General features: G+C 53.2%; 1 protein-coding gene across 3 annotated transcripts in view; it reads right to left on the reverse strand.

The window, feature by feature from the left end:
• Window positions 1-20,732, reverse strand: part of RHBDL3 (rhomboid like 3) — a 55,880-nt gene that overhangs the window by 20,121 nt on the left and 15,027 nt on the right. For all 3 annotated transcript variants that reach the window (XM_015098507.4, XM_060395233.1, XM_027975282.3), the window contains 4 exons: window positions 14,143-14,301; window positions 9,682-9,906; window positions 5,775-5,923; window positions 3,887-3,999 (listed from right to left, as the gene is read on the reverse strand). In XM_015098507.4, the coding sequence (XP_014953993.2) occupies window positions 3,887-3,999; window positions 5,775-5,923; window positions 9,682-9,906; window positions 14,143-14,301 (646 nt within the window). The remainder of the gene's footprint in view (window positions 1-3,886; window positions 4,000-5,774; window positions 5,924-9,681; window positions 9,907-14,142; window positions 14,302-20,732) is intronic.

Genomic DNA, 20,732 nt, shown 5'->3' on the forward strand with positions numbered 1-20,732 from the left:
CCTCCATTTGTGGCAGAGAGACTTTCCCTAAATGACTGCAAATTAGTCCTGGACTATGGGCTTCCCTGGTGGCTCGGGTGGTAAAGAATCTGCCTACAATGCAGGAGGCCTGGGTTCGATCCCTGGGTCAGGAAGATCCCTTGGAGAAGGGAATAGCTACCCACTCCAGTATTCCTGCCTGGAGAGAATCCCATGGTCAGAGAAGTCTGGTGGGAGAGAATTCAATGGACAGAGGAGTCTGGTCGGCTACAGTCCATGGGGTCACAAAGAGTCACAATGGACTGCGTGACTAACACTTTCATTTTCAGAGGGACTGGGAAAAGTCAAGTAGAAATGTGGGCTGGTATGCTTATCAGCAGAGTAAAGCCATTCTGGGGTAGGAAGCCAGGGCCAGGGAGGATTCCTGACAAAGCTAAGGGATGACAGTTCAATAAATGTCCAGTGTGAACCCACGGAGGTCAGGGAGGCAGAAGACAGAGAAGCAAGCCACACCTCTGTCCAGCAGCAAACCAAAGGACCAGTGCTAGTCAGGGCTATGAATTTCCACCCCCCAAAACCCTGGGTCCATGCCAGCACAGTGATGAACTGGTGACTTTGCCATAACGCACAGCTGTGATAATTTTAGCCCGGAAAATTTAAAGCAGGTGTCCTCCAGCACCTCCCTTAGTTGCTGCTGCTGCAGCTAAGTCGCTTCAGTCGTGTCCGACTCTGTGAGACCCCACAGACGGCAGTCCACCAGGCTCCTCCGTCCCTGGGATTCTCCAGGCAAGAACACTGGAGTGGCTTGCCATTTCCTTCTCCAATGCATGAAAGTGAAAAGTAAAAGTGAAGCCGTTCAGTCGTGTCCGACTCTTAGCGACCCCATGGACTGTAGCCTACCAGGCTCCTCCGCCCATGGGATTTTCCAGGCAAGAGTCCTGGAGTGGGTTGCCATTGCCTTCTCCGCCCTTGGGTGCTAAAGAAAAGCAAATCCAAATAAAAATGGCCAGAACACCTACCTTTAAGCAGTAGAACTTTATTTATGCAGGTACTCTTTCGTTTAGTGCTTGCCATGTGCCAAACCCTGTGCTAGGCCCGAGGGGTGCAGCCATGGCTTCTGATCTACAGAATTTATGATCAAAGTTGGGCAAAACAGAGAAAAGATCGGGCTATTTTGAGTCGAACCACATGGCTTGCAGGATCTAAGTTCTCTGAGCAGGGATTCAACCCATGTCCCCTGCAGTGGAAGCTGAGTCCTAACCACTGAATTGCCAAGGAAGTCCCAAGACTGGATGTTAAAGTATTTAAATTCAGCCCTATAATCATTATCGGAAGTGAGATACATCTTGGCTTCAAGCATTGGCTAGAGGCACAGGTTTGGGGACGTTTCTACTCCAGTTCTAGGATTTCTTGGCTGAGCAAATAGGGTGATTCCACTTCTTTGAGCTGCCTATAAAATGGGGGTGTCAGTAGCCACTTCAGAGGAATGTGATGAGGAGATAACACATGTGAACCCTTTATCACATGCCTGGACCATCAGACATGCTGAGCAGAGATTAGTTATAATTGTTACAAAATGCGATGGCCTTGGATTTGGAATATTATCATTGGGCAGGAATTAAAGAGCAGGGCTTAATATCTATGAAGACCGCCCCGCCTTAGAGGACTTCCCTGGTGGTCCAGTGGTTGAGACTTCGGCTTCCAATGCAGGGGGTGTGAGTTCGATCCCTGGTCTGGGAGCTAAGATCCCATATGCCTCACGGTCAAAAAAACAAAACCCAAAACAGAAGCAATACTGTAACAAATTCAATGAAGACTTTAAAAATGGTCCACATCAAAAAATCTTTTAAAATGAAAACAATGACCTCCCTTGGTCTCCAATACATTCCATGCATGAAGGATAAGTCTTGCCTCTGGCTAAGGTCATGTTAGAGCATAGCCTTTGGGGTCAGACAGCCTGATCGGAGCCCAGCTCCACCACTTATGACTGTGTTTTCTTAGGCAAGTCACTTTCCTTCTCCAAGCCTGGGCTTCTGTATCTGTAACAGGTGAAGGGTAATAGTACCTACCTCAGGGGTTTGTTGCAGGGATTAAATACAGCCTGCACAGGACAGGCACTTGCCTATCTGGTCAGAGCCCGCCTGTCTGAACCGGCACCTCCTCTCTGAAGAGGGATGCACACACAAGGCAGGGGAGGAGGAAAGGGTGCAGGCAGATCAATCAGCTCCATCCCGGAGATCAATGGTGTGACATGTGGTGACCAGAATGCCCTCTGCTCTGAATCAATGACTCAAATAGGACAGCGCACGTCATCTGCTTTGCAGTACAGCCCCACGCCCTCAGGTTCAGCTGGCAAGCCCCCTTCTGCCTGTACACCATCCCCTTCTGCACTGGTGTCCCTTGGAAGTAACCCTGCACTGCTTCCCCGCTGGGCGTCATCTGCTTTGGACGAGACCTGAGTCATCTTGAATCTGTGTTGTCTTCTAGGTTACTCCGGCACGCCCACTTAATTGACTACTAACTGCAAGTGTTACGAGCACTTCCCTGTTCCTCGCCATTAACCATCTGGGTCTCTGAGTAGGTAGGTATGGAAAACGTGGCTCTGAATCCCCAGATGTCGACACTCAGGGGTGTGTGGGTGGCTGAGGAAGTCTGGCACACAGAGATGCTCATCAGACCTTTGTTCAAGGATGCAGAAGGGGCTGGATTCTGGGAGAGGCTGGTGTGGGCGCTGTCCATGGTGGCCAAGTTTTCAACCTCAGCCCAGGAGTGAAGAACAGCGCTGGGCCAACCTCCCAGGCTGAGGGTTTACAAAGTAGCAGACCAGCTTCTCCTGGGACGGATGGGTGGGTGGGTGGGGTGGGAGGATTCCGGAATCAGAGAGCCTTCCGTCTTTGATTCCGGAAGCCCTCCCACTCACTCCCGGGGTCCCTGCCTGCCCTCTGTTTACAAGGCCCACGCTGCCCTGCTCTCTTGATGACAGCTTTAATGCCACTCAGAAAGGATTAAGATCTTACTTAAACACACACGCAAAGCTCCCTTGGGCACCGCTGTCAAGGTGAAGAGCTGAAGCAGCAAACCTTGTAAAGAAAAAAGCCAGCAATAAAGTTGGAGACATCACCAGGGAGATCCCTCTATTCAGAAGCCCAGTTGGTGCAGACTTCTGCAGAAATCTCCGCTCTCCTCACCTCACCCCGGTCCATCGCCCCTCCACCGGGGCGGGGGACCAGGAGCTGGGACACTGTCCTCAAGGCCACAGTGATTACACGCATCACCTGCCACATGGGCTGAGTCAGCCAGGGCCCAGACTCCTCCAGCTGGCACAAGTGCTCACGACCTCTTGGGCCAGACTCTCTCCTGCTCGCAGTGGGTCAATCAAGGGCCAGCCCAGGCAGGGGCAAGACTGCCCTTTGGGTACAGGTGGGCCCCCCCCAGCCCTGGGATCTCACTACCCTTGCTTTATTTCATTCTTCACCTTGCCCCGCCCTCCTCACATCCAGCATGCATATCTCATTTTTTGTTGTTCAGCCGCTAAGTCGTGGCCGACTCTCTGCCCCAGATCTCATTAGTTCCCTCTTAAAGCTTAACGGGCGCCAAGAGAAGGTAAGGAATTCCCCAAGTTCACACAGCTACAACACGGTAGTGAAAGACTGAAACCTCGGTCAGTCTGCCGGCTCCAAATCACATTTCCTCCACCCGCTTCGCCATCACACGCCTCCCTCTCTGGCTGGCATCTCCGTCTGGTCTCCCTAGGGAGTTGGCGAGAGGTACCCAGAGGAGAACCCTAGCAGTCGGGAGCCTGGGTGATGAGCGTCCGCTGGAAGCCTGGGGCCTGCCTGATGGCACAGGGTCTCATCAGCCACCCTGGGGAGGTTCACCCCTATAGACTCTGGGCCCACCTGCCTACCTGCCACAACACCGGCCACATAGACAAGCCCAATGCGGGTTGCTCCATGCACCATCTCCAGAGGCACCCCCACCAGGAGCTGGAGCACCACGTTGAGTCCCAGGTGTTCTATCCTGTACAGAGAGACCACAGTCATTCACTCAGCATGTCAAGAGGCTGGGGATCCAGCAGTGAACAAGATTCTATGGCTGGGAGCTCCCTGGTGGCCTAGTAGCTAAGAATCCACCTGTCAATGCAGGGGAAATGGGTTTGATCCCTGGTCTGGGAAGATCCCCACATGCTACCAGGCAGCTAAGCCCATGTGTCATAACTACTGAAGCCTGTGCTCCTGAAGTCCACACTCCATCACAAGAGAAGCCACTGTAATGAGAAGTCCTCATGCAGCAATGAAGACCCAGGGCAGCAATACATAAATACTTAAAAAAAATTTCTTAGTAAGTCAAAGTTATTCCGCCAGTGTCTGTTGTGTCCACATCTTGGCTCATGAGGATACCTAAGCAGGAAGGGCCTCCCCAACTCTCCTCCTCAGCCCTGAAGTCGAAGCCGGGACATAGCAGGCCAGGCTGCCATCCCCTCAGGCTCAGAATAGGGACATTCATCAGTGACCATCAGAGAAGTCTCTTCACCCCAAAGTAGCCTCCCCAGCAGGTGCAGCCAGCTGGGGGAGGCGCTGTGGCCCCTTTAGAAGCTCAGCAGGAGCAGAGGTTCACAGAGGAGCTTCCTCGTGGCCACTGTGCGTCATTCTCCCAAGGAAAGAACCACGAGGGCCCGGGTGATGTTCTTCCCACTGGCATCCCCACTGCCTGAGGGACAGGCACCCTCAGGGCTTTTCCACGCTTTCCCTCCACTTCTCTAGCGTCTGCAGAAGACACTGCAGAGGCCTGGGGTCCGGGGACTCTGTCCAACTCCACGCTTCCACTATGTAAAAACTGTCTCCAGCCAAGATCGTGCACTCAAGAGCCCTGGACCTGGGTGGTCACCTGGCCAGCTAGGAGGTCCTTATCATGGGGTAAGATGCACCCATGAGAACTGGTGGCACTCCAGGTCCCAAAAGAGGTCACATGGCTCTGTAAATGGAAACTGTAATATTTCCAGAGTTCCTCAAGAAGCCTCATGTCACCATACACGTAGACTGCCTTTCAACAAATCACTTACAGGGGCACTCACACATAGCTTATGGACAATGAACCTGGTGGTTGGCCACATTTCCCTCTTTGCTTTGGCCACCAGGAAGCTCAGAATAAATCTGTAACCTACTTACAGCAAATATATAGAATCACATGCTATGTATGTGTGTGCTGATCTCACTTTGCTTTCCCTTTCCCATATACTTTTTTTTAACTGTACTATATATGTATATATAATTTTATTTACTTTTGGCTGCACTGGTCCTCATTGCTTTGCACAGGCTTTCTGTTTTCAGCAAGCGGGAGCTACTCTTCATTGAGGTGCGCAGGCTTCTCATTGCATTAGCTTCTCTTATGGCAAAACATAGGCTCTAGGCACTTGGGCTTCAGCAGTTGTGGTGCTCGGGCTTAGCTGCTCCAAGGCATGCGGAATCTTCCCCACCAGAGACCAAATTCCCTGCACTGGCAGGTGGATTCATACCCACTGCGCCTCTAGGGAAGCCCCCTAAACCATACAGTTTTAATGGCATGTTCACAGATATGCACAAACACCACCACCAACTCTAACACATTTTCATCGCCCATGCACTCCTAACAATTTACACATACAGTTTGGTATTAGATAAGTTTTAAGAAGCCATCTCAAATCCTGTGTCCAGGTAGACAAAAATAAACTAAAAAAATAAATTTCAATCCAGGCTCTCTGGATCAGTTATTTTTCTGCAAGAATTCTTGATAGAGTGAAAGAACGCCATACTCACCCCGCATGCATGAATATGTATGTCAGGTAACGCCAAGCCTGTGCTCGGAGCTGTGGATGGTAAACCAGGGAGTTCTTCAGGTATCGTGGGTGGGTTACCTGCAGTACAAATTGGCCCAGCGACACCCCATTATAAAGGAAAAAGGCAACCTGGAGGAGAGCAGAGAGTACAGAGAGGCTGTTACTAGGCAGGAAACTGCCCGGAAACCCTCCTGAGCTTATTATCATGTGGAATCCCTAGGGAAGTTGCCATCTGTCCTTCTCACACCCCTATGACCAGCACCCAGGCTAGCTCTCCACCACCTCTCACTCCATTTCTGTTCATTTTGTGTTCAGTGTTCACAAAATGGTCTCAAGGTCTCTGCCCACACTTCCTCGGTGCTAAGCAGAAAGGGTTCGGAGGATTTTAAACTTTAATTCCAGTAATAACTCACATACCCACTTGGGGGCTGAGGCAATGCCATATAAGTTGATTAAAAAAAAAAAAAACTGTGGCAAAAGCCATGTAACATAAAATTTACCATCTTAACCATTTTAAGTGTAGAGTTCAGGGGCATTAAATACATTCATAATGGGCAACCATGACCACTATCCATTCACAGGATTCTTTTCATCTTGTAAAAGTGATGAAATAAACTCTATATCCATGAAACATTAATTTCCATTCCCTGCCCCGCAGCCCCTGGCAACCACCATTCCGCTTTCTGTCTCTATGAACACGACTACTCCAGGGACTGTGTGGAAGTGGAATCACACAGCATTTGTCTTTTGTGCCTGGTTTATTTCACTCGGCATAATGTCATCAGGGTACATCCATGTTGTAACATATGTCAAAATCTCCTTCCCAATATTTCACTGCATGTAGCTATCAAATTTTGTTTATCCATTCAACTGTCGATGGATGCTTGGGTTGCGCTCACCTTTTAGCTACTGTGAACAACGCTGCTATGAACATGGGTATATAGATATCTGAGTCCCTGCTTCCAGTTCTCTTGGGTATACACTCAGAAGCGGAGCTGCACGATCGTATGATAATTCGGATTTCATTTTCTGAGGAACTCCCATCCTGTTTCCCACCATGGCTATAGCACGTTACATTCCCACCAACAGTACACAAGGGTCTCAATTTCTCTGAATTCTCATCAACACCTCACGTAAGTTAATTTGTGAAGATGACTGAAGCATACTTGTTTAAGCCAGAAAAGAGTGTTTATTTTAACTATTTCTCCCTGGAACTCTTTCTACAATGCATAATTCACGTCCCTAGGTTCTTAATTTTAAGGATGCCTCAGGGGTTGATCTGGGCTGTAGGAGCAATGTCTTCTCCAGCAACTGAGGGGGGTTTCGCTCCTGTACTAAATGATCCCAAATTCTTGTGGTTTTTTGTGACTCAGGTTTGCTTGTACATTTTCTTTTGTCCTCTCTTGCCATGCCTGGGGTGTCAGCAAGTTGTTAACCAGTTACCACAACCAGGTTCTTACTTCCTCTTGGTGGCAGGGAGAAGGCCCCCTTCCAGTAGCTTCCCATTATGTTCGCTGTTATGGAATCAGAAAGTTAGGTTACTGAAACTGGATAGAAAACAAAAGGCTTGGGCTTTGGTATAAGGACTCTGAAAACAGTTATTTCATCATTTTCCAGTTTCTTCTAGATTGGCAGTTCGAGTTTATACAGCTGAGGTTTCGGAAAGTTGGAAACCAATCTGGACAAAAGATCCGGCTCCTCTGGATGACCTTGGGCAAATTACTTTAATTCACTGGTCGTCCATTTCTCTGGGGCGTCCCAGGTGGCACAGCAGTAAAGGATCCCCCTGTAATGCAGGAGATGTGGGTTTGACCCCTGGGTTTGGAAGACCCCTGAAGTAGGAAATGGCAACCTACTCCAGTATTCTTGCCTGGAAAATTCCATGGATAGAGGAGGCTGGCAGGCTACAGTCCATGGGGTTGCAAAGAGTCAGACTGAGCACACGTGTGGTTTTCCCATTTGGAAACAGGAATACTCATGTCTACATTTCCATGGTGATTGTGAGGCTTAAAAATGATAAACTGTAAGATGTTTTTTTTAAAGGTGGGCTTCCCACCAGGGGCTTCCCTGGTGGTCCAGTGGTTAAGAATCCACCATGCAGTGGAGGGGACCTGGTTCTACCCCTGGTTGGGGAATTAAGATCCCACACGCTGTGGGCATCTAAGCCTGTGCACTGCAACTGAGACCCGATCGATCTCTCCCTGTACTCAGTCATGCCCAACTCTTTGCAATCCCATGGACTGTAGCCTGCCAGGCTCCTCTGTCCATGGGATTCAGCATGGATTCCCCAAGCTAGAATGGGATTCTCCAAGCTAGAGTACTACTGTGGGTTGCCATTTCCTACTCCAGGGGAGCTTTCTGTTCAGGGATCGAACCCACGTCTCATGTTGCCTGCATAGGCAGGCAGGTTCTTTACTACTAGGGCCACCTGGGAAGCCCGAAGACCAGACGTGGCTAAAATTAATACTTTTTTTTTAAAGATAAAGTACACGAAGAGCCAGCCCTGTGAGCAGCATCAGCTGAGGGAAGGCAGATGTAATTAGCCTGGGGTTAAGCCCTTCTGGGCTGAGCCTGGGAATGGCTCAGGGCTCCCAGCAGCTGGACTCCCTGGGAGGTGAATCTGTTCACCTAACACCATGCGTGCGGGTGGCCTGGCAGCAAGCACAGCTTGCAAGCCAACTCGTTATTATTGGTCCTCAAATAGAAGTTAATAAATAGACCAACACAGTAAGCGCTTGGAGAACAAGTCCAAGAATATCTTGGAAAAATCGCAACTTCAACATGTACTTGGAGGAAGCCAGAACAACAAACCGAGGAGCTCTGGTCTGCAGTCCAGATATTCTGATTTAAGAGAGGAAGAAGCAGGATGCCATGAGGCTTAATGATCCTGCAGTTTGATTCGGCAGGAATTTTACAAGAACGTACGCAGGGGCAGTAATTAGGCCCCTAGCTCTGGAAGAGAAACGGTGGAAATTATAAAATGCCAAAAGGAAGCCAAGCGTCAGTTTGAGAGCTGGCGCTGGGCGGGGGGGCCTGCAAGTTCTGGGGCTGAAGAGCCGGAAGAATTCGGAGTCCCTCATACAGGAGTGCTGATTCAGAAAGTGGTACTTTGGATCGTGTTGCATAAGATGAGACTTTTAGAATTACAATAGGTAAGGATGATTCCCTAAGGGGAGAATGTTCCTGCAAAATATGTGAAGCCCATATTTACCTGTTCATAAACACTCCTTCCCATACGTATTGATGTAATGCTTTTGTGCTCAGAAAGCACCACCAGCAATTCTCTGGCTCTAAACAGAGGAGTCGCGTGGGAGCAGGAGGGCAAGTCTGGTTATCCCCACTTTCCAGGTGGAAGATGGAGTCCAGGGGGAACAAACGACCCATCCACGAGGCTCACTCCACTCACTCTGGGAGGAACTAACAGAAGTTGCTTTAATGAGTTCGCCTGGTGAAATGCCCCCAGTCAAAGACCTTCTGACACTCTTCTTGTTGCTGTTGATTTGTGCGGGGCGGGGAGGGTCATACAAGGGTTTTGCTGCAGTGCATATGACTTCAAGTCATGATCTTGGTAATACCTCTGTGGCCGAGGGGTTATAACAACACCTGCATGCCCTGTACCAGGGCCTGACCTGCCGTGACAACTGCCATTTGATCCTCAACCATCACCTTTCGGTGGTGAAGGTGCTGCCCTTCCCTTTGTGATCTCAGATACCCTCCTGGAACTTCCCTAGTGGTTCTAATTGCTAGGATTCTATGCTTCCGCTGCAGGGGGTGTGCGTTCGATCCCTGATTGGGGAACTAAGATCCCACATGTCACATGGTGCAGGGAAAAAAAAAATTATATCCTTTTGACCCTCCAGCAGCCCCATCGCCACCCCCGTCCTTGCCTCTAGCAGTGTGACCGTGATCATGAACCAGGGCGGGGGGCAGCAGGTATAACTGTCGTAGTACCACTTCCGGTCAATTTCCCGGGGCAGGGTCTCGTAGGCCACGTGACGGATGAGTCGCTGGGAAAGGTTCAGCCCCTTCTCCTCCAGCAGGGCCTTGCTGCAGAGCCTGCGGTTCCCCTGCAGGATGGCCTGGCGAAAACTGTTGGACCGCTTGTTGCTCATCTACATGGGAACAGGGTGGGGGGGGTGGTCAGAACCGGGGTCTCAGGGGAGCCCCATCCCATTTCCCAGCCAGCCAGTTCCTTAGACCGCCCAGGCCTGTGGCCACCTTCCTCTTTCTTCTGTAATAGTTTGCAAGGGGTTAAATGTAAGTTAACAAGCAATATTCACCAGGCTCTTCGGTGTCAGGGGCTGTTCTAAGCACATCACAGCTCAGCTCATTTGATGCAGCTAGTCTACCTGCTAGATAAAGACCATGAATATCCCCATCCCACCAGATGAGGAGCCCAAAGCATAGACTTCTAAGAATCCATCAAGTCCAAACCCAGTGAGGCTCCAGAGCCTGGATTCATATCCATGATATCTCCTCCCACACACCAGCCTGTCATCCCTCACAATTTCCTCAGCAACTATTAAGCATCAGGTGTTGCCAGACACAGGAATACAGAGGTGTCGAAGGCTGATAAGTGAAAGTGAAGAAAGTGTGAAGGTGTTAGTCGCTCAGCTGTGTCCAACTTTTTGGGACTGCGTGAACTAGAGCCCACGAGGCTCCTCTGTCCATGAAATTCTCCAGGCAAGAATACTGGAGTGGGTAGCCATTCCCTTCTCCAGGGGATCTTCACAACCAGGGATGGAACCCAGATCTCCTGCATTGCAGGCAGATTCTTTACTGTCTGAGCCACCTAAGTAACCAGCAATCATGGTTCACAGTGAAGCCCGCTGTGGGAGCACACAGGAGGGAGGCCCAACCTGGTCCCAAGATGGTCATGGAGGACTTCCTGGAGGAGGTGGCATGAGTAAGACCTACAGGACAAGTAGGAGTCAGCATCCCCAGCCCCTGGAACCAGAACCCAAAGCTGTGCTTGTGGAAGGTCATCAGTCCTGAAGGACCCCAAGGGAACTGTGATACTCGAGGAGCCCCAGGATGGGCCCCTGTCCCACAGAGCCCTGGCAACCTGACTCCCACAGGCAGACCTGATGATTTTCAGCCTCCAGAGGCCTCCACTACCTCCCATACACTCTCCCCGACCACACGCTAGACCCTCAATACAGGGAAATATTCTAGAGACACAGTTCTCCCAACCAGAGTCCACGATGCTGTCCAGGGCCTGCCCCACGGTCACTGGGTAGGGATTATCTATGTATTTCTGGGGCTGTGGGCCGAGCAGTGGACATCAGGCTAAACCTGAAGGCAGGAGTTCAGACAGGGCTGCAGAGGGGAGCCAGCCAGACAAAGGCATAGGGGTTTGAAGCCCTGTTGGGGGCAGGGAGCTGGGGAGGATCTGGGTTCAGACCAGGCCAAGACGAATGAGCCTCCATCAGCAGTGCCCGTCCCCTCTCCTGGGTTCTGCACACACCTGCAAAATCTGGCTGAAGCCTCCCCCCTCTAGCAGGCCTTCCCGGATGAACCCCTTCCAACGATTGCCTATTCCCATCCCCTCCAGGCCTGCAAAGCTTGGGCCTGGCTCTCAGTAGCTTGGCAGCTCTATAAATTTAGGCAGGGCCTAGGGCTCTGCGTTTGCTGCATGCCCAAGACAAGACCATGTGATCAAATTAGTTTGCAGCCATCCTCTCCCCCATCTCCAGGTGTGCACATGTATTCACAAACACACAGCTGAAAGACTCATGGAGGGGAGGCACTCAGCATGAGTACGGGAGAAGCACTGAGTGCACACTCACACTCACCACTGACCTTTGCCCTGATGTGCCTAGAACTGTGCTGGGCACAGCAGCAGCCATGGTCTCTGGCCTCATGGAGCTTATAGGAGAGACAGAGGTGTAAACAGCAGCCAAAGATGATGTCCCCTTTGTTATCTGATGCATTGTGTTATCCCATGATATAAAGGTGGAGATGGGAGCTTGGAGAGTGATTTTCCTTGGAAAGTAATTATCTCAAGGACCCATAGTTAGTAAATCATGGAGTCAGGATTCAGATTCAGATCCGCCTGACTCTGGGGCCCATGCTGGCCCATATGGTGCTTTCATGCCAGTTAGATAAGGGAGCCTCTTCTTCGAGGTGGATGCACCCTTTCCAGGCCTTGCTGAACAAAGGCCAGGGCAGATTTCAGTCCTCATTCATCTCTCTGCCTGGCATCCTTATACAGTCTACAACCTGTACACCCATACATGACAGCCCTGACCACTCAGCTGTAATGCAATGTGGTCTCTGTTAGAAGAGGGGCTTGCGCAAAGCACTGTGAGGGCTCAGGATAAGGTTAGTTCATTCTGCCTGGGTGGGAGTGCGAAAAGGCTCACAAAGATGCCAAGGAGTTAACCTGGTGGAAGAACATTAAGAAGCAACAAAAACTGTCAAACATTTCATCTTATTTAATTCTTGCCACCATCCTGAAGAGGCTTCCCAGGTGGCTCGGTGGTAAAGAGCGTGCCTGCCAATGCCGGAGACACAGGTTTGACCCCTGAATCAAGAAGATCAACCAGAGAAAGAAATGGCAACCCACACCAGTATTCTTGCCTGGGGAATCCCATGGACAGAGAAGCCTGGAAGGCTACAGTCCACAGGGTTGCAAAAAGTCGGACGTGACTTAGGGACTAAACACCACCACCACCCTGAAGAAGGTATCCTTTGGCTTCATTTTACACATGGGCTCAGAGAATCTTTCCCACTGAGTGGCAAAGGCAGAGCATTAAGCAGGACCCAGGTCCGCCTGACTCCAGCCCCTGAGCTCTCTGCCCTTCCCAGAACCTCCCTTCCGGTGAGCCCCTTCTTAGTCCCGCCCTCCAGGGCAGCCTTGCTCACAGGAATCCAGGCTCTGGCTGGCCACTCCAGCTCAGAACTTGAACAGAGAAATCTTAATGGCAACAAGCAACCTGCTGTTGCAAATTCACACAGAAGATTTCCTGAAGCCCCAGCTGGAGAGAAGCCACTCACCGGCTCTGCCATGCCCTCACTCTGCCCCGGGCTGAGCAGAGCATGCATCGAACAGGCTAGTGCTGGGGCTGTGGAGGAGCCACAAGTTCGAACCTGCGGCCTGACCTTTGCTGGTGCTGCTGGGTTCCCAGCCAGGCAACTCATCTCCATGACCCATCCCGTGAATCCCAAATGTCCCCAACTTCCCTGCTTAATTGAGCTCTGCCTCCCATCCTGTAAAAGGTCTGTTCCCTGGGTCCAGTCTGAACAGCAGATTACTTCATCCCTAAAAGCCTCACAGCTGCTCGCTGCCATCTGTTAATCTCTGGATGAAGGCAGGTCCTCAGTCAAGAGGCAATTAAAACAACACCAAAGCCCGCGCATTAGAAAGCGGACATGGCACGATGGCAGGTCCTGGCTCCCCCATCACTGACGCCTCTGAATTCCAGGAGCCTGGATGTTCAAGAACTGACTGTTCACACCAGTCATTTAGTAAATGGGTGACAAGAAGAGAGGCAACTCTTCCATTCCACCAAGAGGGAAACCACGTGGAATCTCCCAGCCTTGTGTTCATGCCTCTAGTTCATGCAGCTTCTGCTCACATCCCATCCACCCACGGTGGGTTGCTTCCTGCTCAACCCCACTGAACCCCTTTCCAATCCTGCCACTGTAGCCCCGAAACAGCACAGCAGTAACCCCAGTGAGGAGGAAGTCCTGACTCTAAGACACCAGACCACTGGGCAGGATGCATGGGCCTCCTGTCTCCAGCCCCTCTGATCACCCAGGACCACTGCCAGCAGGTCTGAAGAGCTTCAGCCTTCACCCACATGCCCCATTGCTCCTGAAAGGCCTGGCCTGATCCTCCCAACATCCACTCCCCAGCTCTTCTCCTGACAACGACGGCTTCCCACTTCCAGCCCTTCATTTCCATGGAAGTGACTCTCCTCTGAGTCCCCAGGGTGGGCACTGATCAGTTTGAGTCAATCAGCACATCCCACTGACCCAATCTAGGCCAATGGAAGGAAGGAAATCCCAGGCCTCATGTGGGAGCTCCCATAAAAAGAGCTCCTCTGCTCTCCTTTGGGATGAGGTCTGAGGGTGTGAGGGCTGGAACAGCTGCAGCCACTTTGCTGCTGCCATAGTCAGATCTGGAATGGCCAGGGGCTCTTCTGAGTAGTGCTGATGCTGTGGAAAGCAGAACCCAGAGATAAGCAGAAATCTGGTCCGTGGTGATTTTCTTTTATCTGCTGAAGCCTGGAGTTTTTCAATGCTGAAGACCCACCAATCCAAGTAATTAGTTATCCAAAAGGGCCCTCTAAGCCATGCCCCCAAACAGGCCACTCTCAGTGGCCACTCCCCAGAGTGCTCACCAGGTTGACAAAATCCTGGTAGCATATCTGCCCGTTGGCATGGCTGTCGGCGAGAGCCAGGAGTACCTCCCTCTTGTGCGGGTCCAGCTTGGCACTGTGGCTGTCCAGGAGGCTCCGGAACTTGCCTGTACTGATGAAGCCTGTGTTCCCAGGGTCAAACTGAGGGAGAAGCACACACAGCAGCAGGGTCAGCGGGGCTCCATCCTCCCCTCTGCAGGCCCCAGATGCTCCATCACTGCTACCACCCATGGCTTTCGTCCTCAACCCTCTGCTGATACAGGACCAGAGGGTGTCTGGACTGTTCCCAAGGCCCCCAGGGGAAACATCCAAATAGGGCAGACAACCACGAACAACCCTAGAAGGCCCCGGAGACCTCTGAGATTGCCCAGTCCAACCAGCTGGTGCACAGAAAAGGGGAATGAAGGCTCAGAGAGGTGACTCTCTGCCCTGATTCTGACCCAGGACAAGTGGGAAGTGGGAATGAAAAGGCAGTGAGTGGGGGAAGAAATGTGGAGCCTGGGCTGGAGGGGCTGAGCGGCCAGGCAAGAGGCCCCGGGCAGTGGGGAGCACAGCCTGCCAGCCCCTCTCCCATGCCCAGGCCACATGCACCCCACATCCTGCACACAGCGCTCCCCAAACATGTGCACCCCACATCCTGCACACAGCGCTCCCCAAAGACCCCATGCTCTGAACGTCTGGTTGCTGCCCTTTTGCCCCTCATCTCCCCGGGAGACTCGGACTCACCCTTCCAACTCCTCAGATGCCCCGTGTCCAGCCAGCCTTCCCCCAACACACGATCTGCTTCCCTGGAACCTCCAACAGCCCTCCAGCCTCCACCCCACTACCTATTTTCAACTCCTCTCTGGACACTGGTTCCTTGCAGGTTGGCATCACAACTTATCCCCGGGGCTGAGGCTAGCATAGTTTGACACTCACTGAAGATCTGTTGGGTGAATAAGTGGATGTTTGGGTGAAAAAATGGGCAGTCATTTTCCAAGGAATGGCCCAGGGGTTCCATTAGAAAAGGGACTGGGACTTCCCTGGCAGACCAGTGGGTTAAGACGCTGTGCTTACACTGCAGGGGTTGCAGGTTCAATCCCTGGTAGGGGAACTAATATCCCACGTGCCACTCAGAGTGGCCAAAAGAGAAGGAAAGAAAAGGGGCTTATTCGTCTCCCTCAGGGAAGCCCGTGACCTTCAGGTCCCCCTTCCACTGCCCCTTCTCTTTCCCCACAGAACGCACCCAGTGTGCCCGGTCAGCACACACTAACTGGCTTTACAGACACCCAGCGCAGTTCCCGATCACAAGCTGCCTCCCCACTGAACTCACTGCACTTGGAGATACTGCTGCGGGTTGCTTCGATTTTAACAGGCAAACGGAGAAGGAAATGGGAACCCACTCCAGTGCTCTTGCCTGGAGAATCCCAGGGACAGGGGAGCCTGGTGGGCTGCCGTCTATGGGATCACACAGAGTTGGACATGACTGAAGTGACTTAGCTTAACGGGGACTTCACTGGTGGTCCAGTGGCTAAGACTGTGCTCCCAATACAGGGGGCCCCAGGTTCAATCCCTGACCAGGGAACTAGAGGCTACAGGCTGCAACTAAAGAACCCACAGAATGCAACTCAGACCCAGCAGAGCCAAATAAATAAATAAAATACATATATATATATTTTAAAGGCATTTAAAAAATGAGTAAACAAACATTTCAGACATCTGCGTGTACACAACAGGGAGCCCGGAATATCAAGCCCACTTTTCTGCCTTGCCTGGATAAAGGTCAGTGAAGACTATTTTTGGAAAGGTTGATTCTGTATGCAGCCTCTCTAAGACAACCCAGGAGATATGATTCCTTCAATCCTCCCCAGAACTCAATGAGAGGGGACATCTCAAAGGAGGCCTACTGAAAAGTCTGCACTTGTTCCCCACCCTCCACCCAAAATAACAGATTTCAGGGATGACACTTCTTTGGGTCCCACCGAGGAGTACTGCAGGAAACTCACCTCCACCCTGCTCCAGAAAGATCTCTAGGAGCAAAAACACCTACTATTTGCTGAGTGTTTTTATGGGGCTAAATACCACTCCAAGCATCTCATGTATATGACTTATTTAACCTCCTACCACAACCTTACGAGTACGTTGTATAATTATTTTCATATTGAAACAGGAGGGAAGGGGGCAGGGCACAGCCTTTAAGAGAATGACACAGCCAAACGACATGACATAAACTTAGAACTAAATGACCGCGAGATGGCTGATGAGTCGACGTCCACGTATAGACCTTGGGCCTTGGTATATACTCACTGTAACACATCAGCAAGCTAAGTGACACACCCACAGGCACCAAGACAGCTCCAAGGCTGACTATCAAAGACGGAAAAGTGGATGGTGGCCCAATTCCTGGAAATCTCCACCCCTTCCCCCAAATAGCTGGACTAATCCTCCCACGCATTAGCCTGTGAAATTAGCTAGCCCATAAAAAGTAACCCTGCCCCATTTCGATGCCACTCTCGCCTTCTGAGATGGCCCACACTCTGTGGACTGCGTTTCTCTCTAAATAAATTCACTTCTTACCCATCAGTTGGTCTCTCACTGAATTCTTTCTGTGATGAGACATCAAGAGCCTGAGCTTCACGAAGTCCTAAAACCAGGTGTGGGATCTCAGTTAAAAGCCTGGGTGGGTTTGAGTCCAGGGACGTGGGTTCGAGTCCAGGGACGTGGGTCCGAGTCCTGGGATGTGGGTTCGAGTCCAGGGACGTGGGTCCGAGTCCTGGGACGTGGGTCCGAGTCCAGGGACGTGGGTCCGAGTCCTGGGACGTGGGTCCGAGTCCAGGGACGTGGGTCCGAGTCCTGGGACGTGGGTTCGAGTCCTGGGACGTGGGTTCGAGTCCAGGGACGTGGGTTCGAGTCCAGGGATGTGGGTGTGAGTCCAGGGACGTGGGTTCGAGTCCTGGGACGTGGGTTCGAGTCCAGGGACGTGGGTTCGAGTCCTGGGACGTGGGTGTGAGCCCTGGGATGTGGGTTCGAGTCCTGGGACGTGGGTTCGAGTCCTGGGACGTGGGTTCGAGTCCAGGGACGTGGGTTCGAGTCCTGGGACGTGGGTTCGAGTCCTGGGACGTGGGTGTGAGTCCTGGGATGTGGGTTCGAGTCCTGGGACGTGGGTTCGAGTCCTGGGACGTGGGTTCGAGTCCAGGGACGTGGGTTCGAGTCCAGGGATGTGGGTGTGAGTCCAGGGACGTGGGTTCGAGTCCAGGGACGTGGGTGTGAGTCCAGGGACGTGGGTTCGAGTCCTGGGACGTGGGTTCGAGTCCTGGGACGTGGGTCCGAGTCCAGGGACGTGGGTCCGAGTCCTGGGACGTGGGTCCGAGTCCTGGGACGTGGGTCCGAGTCCAGGGACGTGGGTCCGAGTCCTGGGACGTGGGTTCGAGTCCTGGGACGTGGGTTCGAGTCCAGGGACGTGGGTTCGAGTCCAGGGATGTGGGTGTGAGTCCAGGGACGTGGGTTCGAGTCCTGGGACGTGGGTTCGAGTCCAGGGACGTGGGTTCGAGTCCTGGGACGTGGGTGTGAGTCCTGGGACGTGGGTTCGAGTCCTGGGACGTGGGTTCGAGTCCTGGGACGTGGGTTCGAGTCCAGGGACGTGGGTGTGAGTCCAGGGATGTGGGTGTGAGTCCAGGGACGTGGGTTCGAGTCCAGGGATGTGGGTGTGAGTCCAGGGACGTGGGTTCGAGTCCTGGGACGTGGGTTCGAGTCCTGGGACGTGGGTTCGAGTCCTGGGACGTGGGTTCGAGTCCAGGGACGTGGGTTCGAGTCCTGGGACGTGGGTGTGAGTCCTGGGACGTGGGTTCGAGTCCTGGGACGTGGGTTCGAGTCCTGGGACGTGGGTTCGAGTCCAGGGACGTGGGTTCGAGTCCAGGGATGTGGGTGTGAGTCCAGGGACGTGGGTTCGAGTCCTGGGATGTTGGTTCGAGTCCTGGGACGTGGGTTCGAGTCCTGGGATGTGGGTTCGAGTCCTGGGAAGTGGGTCCGAGTCCTGGGACGTGGGTGTGAGTCCAGGGACGTGGGTTCGAGTCCCACTCTGAGTTACATGGTTTCAGTCTCACAGATGAAGAAGTGAAGACTCGGGAAGACGAGCGCAGAGAGGTTAAGTGACATGCCTGCGAGCCACAGAGCCGAAGACCCGGGAATTCCAGGCCCGGACGGCCCGGCGCTACCGTCACCACTGGCTGCTGCTGCTGGTCGGCCTTCAGAGCCTGCTCTGCTGCTCAGAAGCCAAATGTAAGGATCAAAGAGGTGAGCGCAAAGCCCGGAGAGGAGGGGCTCCAGGAGCCTCCAGGGTCCACTCTAAACAGATTTTTCAAGCAGGAAAGCACTCACACAGCAACAGCTCTGATCTCCTTACAGCTCAGACGGGAAATGATGCCTGTGGTGGCAAAGTGGCAATGGCAGCAGCTGGGGTGGGGGTCTCCCGCTCTGCCTGGGTCCTAACCCCTCCAGCAACAGGGACTCACCAGCCTGGCCCTGCCTGGTCCCCTGTGGCCCTCGTCTTGGGTGGGCTGATGGGGGTTGAGGGGGGGCTCCAAGTAGGGGGTGTTCAGAAGCAGCCCTGAATCCTGGAAACGTTCATCCTTCCCCGCCCCTCCCCTGGTGAGCACCACACGGAGTGTCTCCTGCATCAGCCTGAGGTGTTGGGGGTGGTGGTGGGGGAAGGTAGGGGGAAGACATCCCTCCCCAGGGGCCCATCCAAGGCTCTCCCGAGGGATGGGGCGGAGGGGCTGGGATCAGGCAAGGGCCCCTCTCCTTCATTCCGGCTCCAGACAAAGAACCACCTGCTCCCCTGGTCTCCCTCCCCCCCACCACCCAGGGCTCCCTGCTGTCGCCCTAGTGACTGGGCCTGCCCTGCGGCTCCTGCCCCCAGCCCCCAACCCCGCCCCTCCGGTTCTGCCCCCAGCATGTTACAGAGAAGTAGCTGGAAGCTGGCCGAGCTTCCCCTTCTCTGCCAAAACCCTACCTTTCATGCCAGGGCCAGACAGGCCAGACAATGCGAGGTCATGGCCACCCTAATAATGAGGCCTCAGGGATGAAGGAGGGTGACTGGGAGGAGGCAGAGAAAGGGAGAGGGCCAGCTGCCTGAGCCCCATGGGAACGGACACAGGACACCTTCCAACCATCACCCCCGACACCTCGGAAGAGAAGGGCAAGAGCACCAGCTGACAGAGGGCATGGATGGGGCAGGGGGAGCCGGGGAACAAAGGGAGCGAGTGAGGGGGAGACAGAAAGAAACAGAGAGGACTCATGCAGAAGGCGGAGAGAGGTGGGCACCACTGCCCGGGAGGATGCTGAGAGCTTCTAAAGGAGGCTGCAACGAACAAGGCAAAATCCCATTCTTGCCTCAGCCACGGAGCAGTTTGCGTAATTTCAGGTAATCATCTCGACCCATAATTGCCTCGGCCTCACTTATCAAGCAGAGCGAGCCTCCCTGCAGGTGTGCAGTGGGCTGAAGCAAACGCAGGGCTGGGCTCTCCAGGGCCCAGGGTCGTCCGGACTCAGTGTCCAGCTCCACTTGCCTCATTCAAAGGAAGGGAGAGCAGCCGTGTTACGGAGGCTTCGCCGACCCTCCTGGACATGACTTCCACCCTGGGCCTCCTCAAGGGCAGTGACGGGCACAGGATCATACAAGCACCGTGGTTTGGAGCTTTGGGAAAGACAAACCCTGTACATGCAGTTTCCGGGACTTCCTCGGCGGTCCAGTGGATACGACTCCTCGCAGCCAATGCAAGGGAATCCCTGATCGGGGAACTAAGATCCCACAGAACGCACGGCCAAAGAGAAACACACCAACAAACGAATGCAATTTCACTTCCTCATCAATAATGTGCCGAATGGGGCTCCCCGGTGGCTCAGCAGAAAAGAATCTGCCTGCCAATGCAGGAGAGGCAGGTTCAAACCCGGGGTTGGGAAGATCCCCTGGAGGAGGAAATGGCAACCCACTCCAGTATTCTTGCCTCATTCAAATTCTGGGAAATCCCATGGACAGAGGAGCATGAGGGGCTACGGCCCATGGGGTCCCGAAAGAGTCAGGCATGACAGAGTGAGTGAGCACACACGCCATGTACTGAGGGCCCCGAAGCCACAGGTCCTGGGTGTTCCAAGCCCAGATTCATCCACTTTGGGTGGGGCGCTCTCAGGGTGAGGTCCAGGCTCGGTGGGTTGGAGACAGCCTGACTGGGGCTGGTCTGAGGGTGGCGGGGCTGTGAACAGGCCCCAGGCAGGGGGCCCCCTGGGAGTCAGAAGCCGGGAGCACCCTCACAGCTGCCTCCTGGATAGGCCCGGCTGTAGAGGTGGGTGAAGGGGAAGCCAAACCCACATTCGGCCTGTGTGGGAGCTGCTGGGGCAGAAAGAGAGGAAACACAGAATAAGGAGTGATCCTCCAGCAGCTCCCGCCCACCTGCCTGGGCCTTGAAAAGAGCTGCGAGACTGGGGTGGTGGGCGCTTAATCCCAGAATGCCCAGCCCCCTGGCCCCTTAATCCTCTGGGTTGCCGCTTTCTCCCCTGCCTGGGGCCCCATGCATGCTCGGCCGTATGTACATATA

The sequence above is a fragment of the Ovis aries genome, chromosome 11 (genome assembly GCF_016772045.2).
Source record: "Ovis aries strain OAR_USU_Benz2616 breed Rambouillet chromosome 11, ARS-UI_Ramb_v3.0, whole genome shotgun sequence".
Lineage (NCBI taxonomy): Eukaryota > Metazoa > Chordata > Mammalia > Artiodactyla > Bovidae > Ovis > Ovis aries.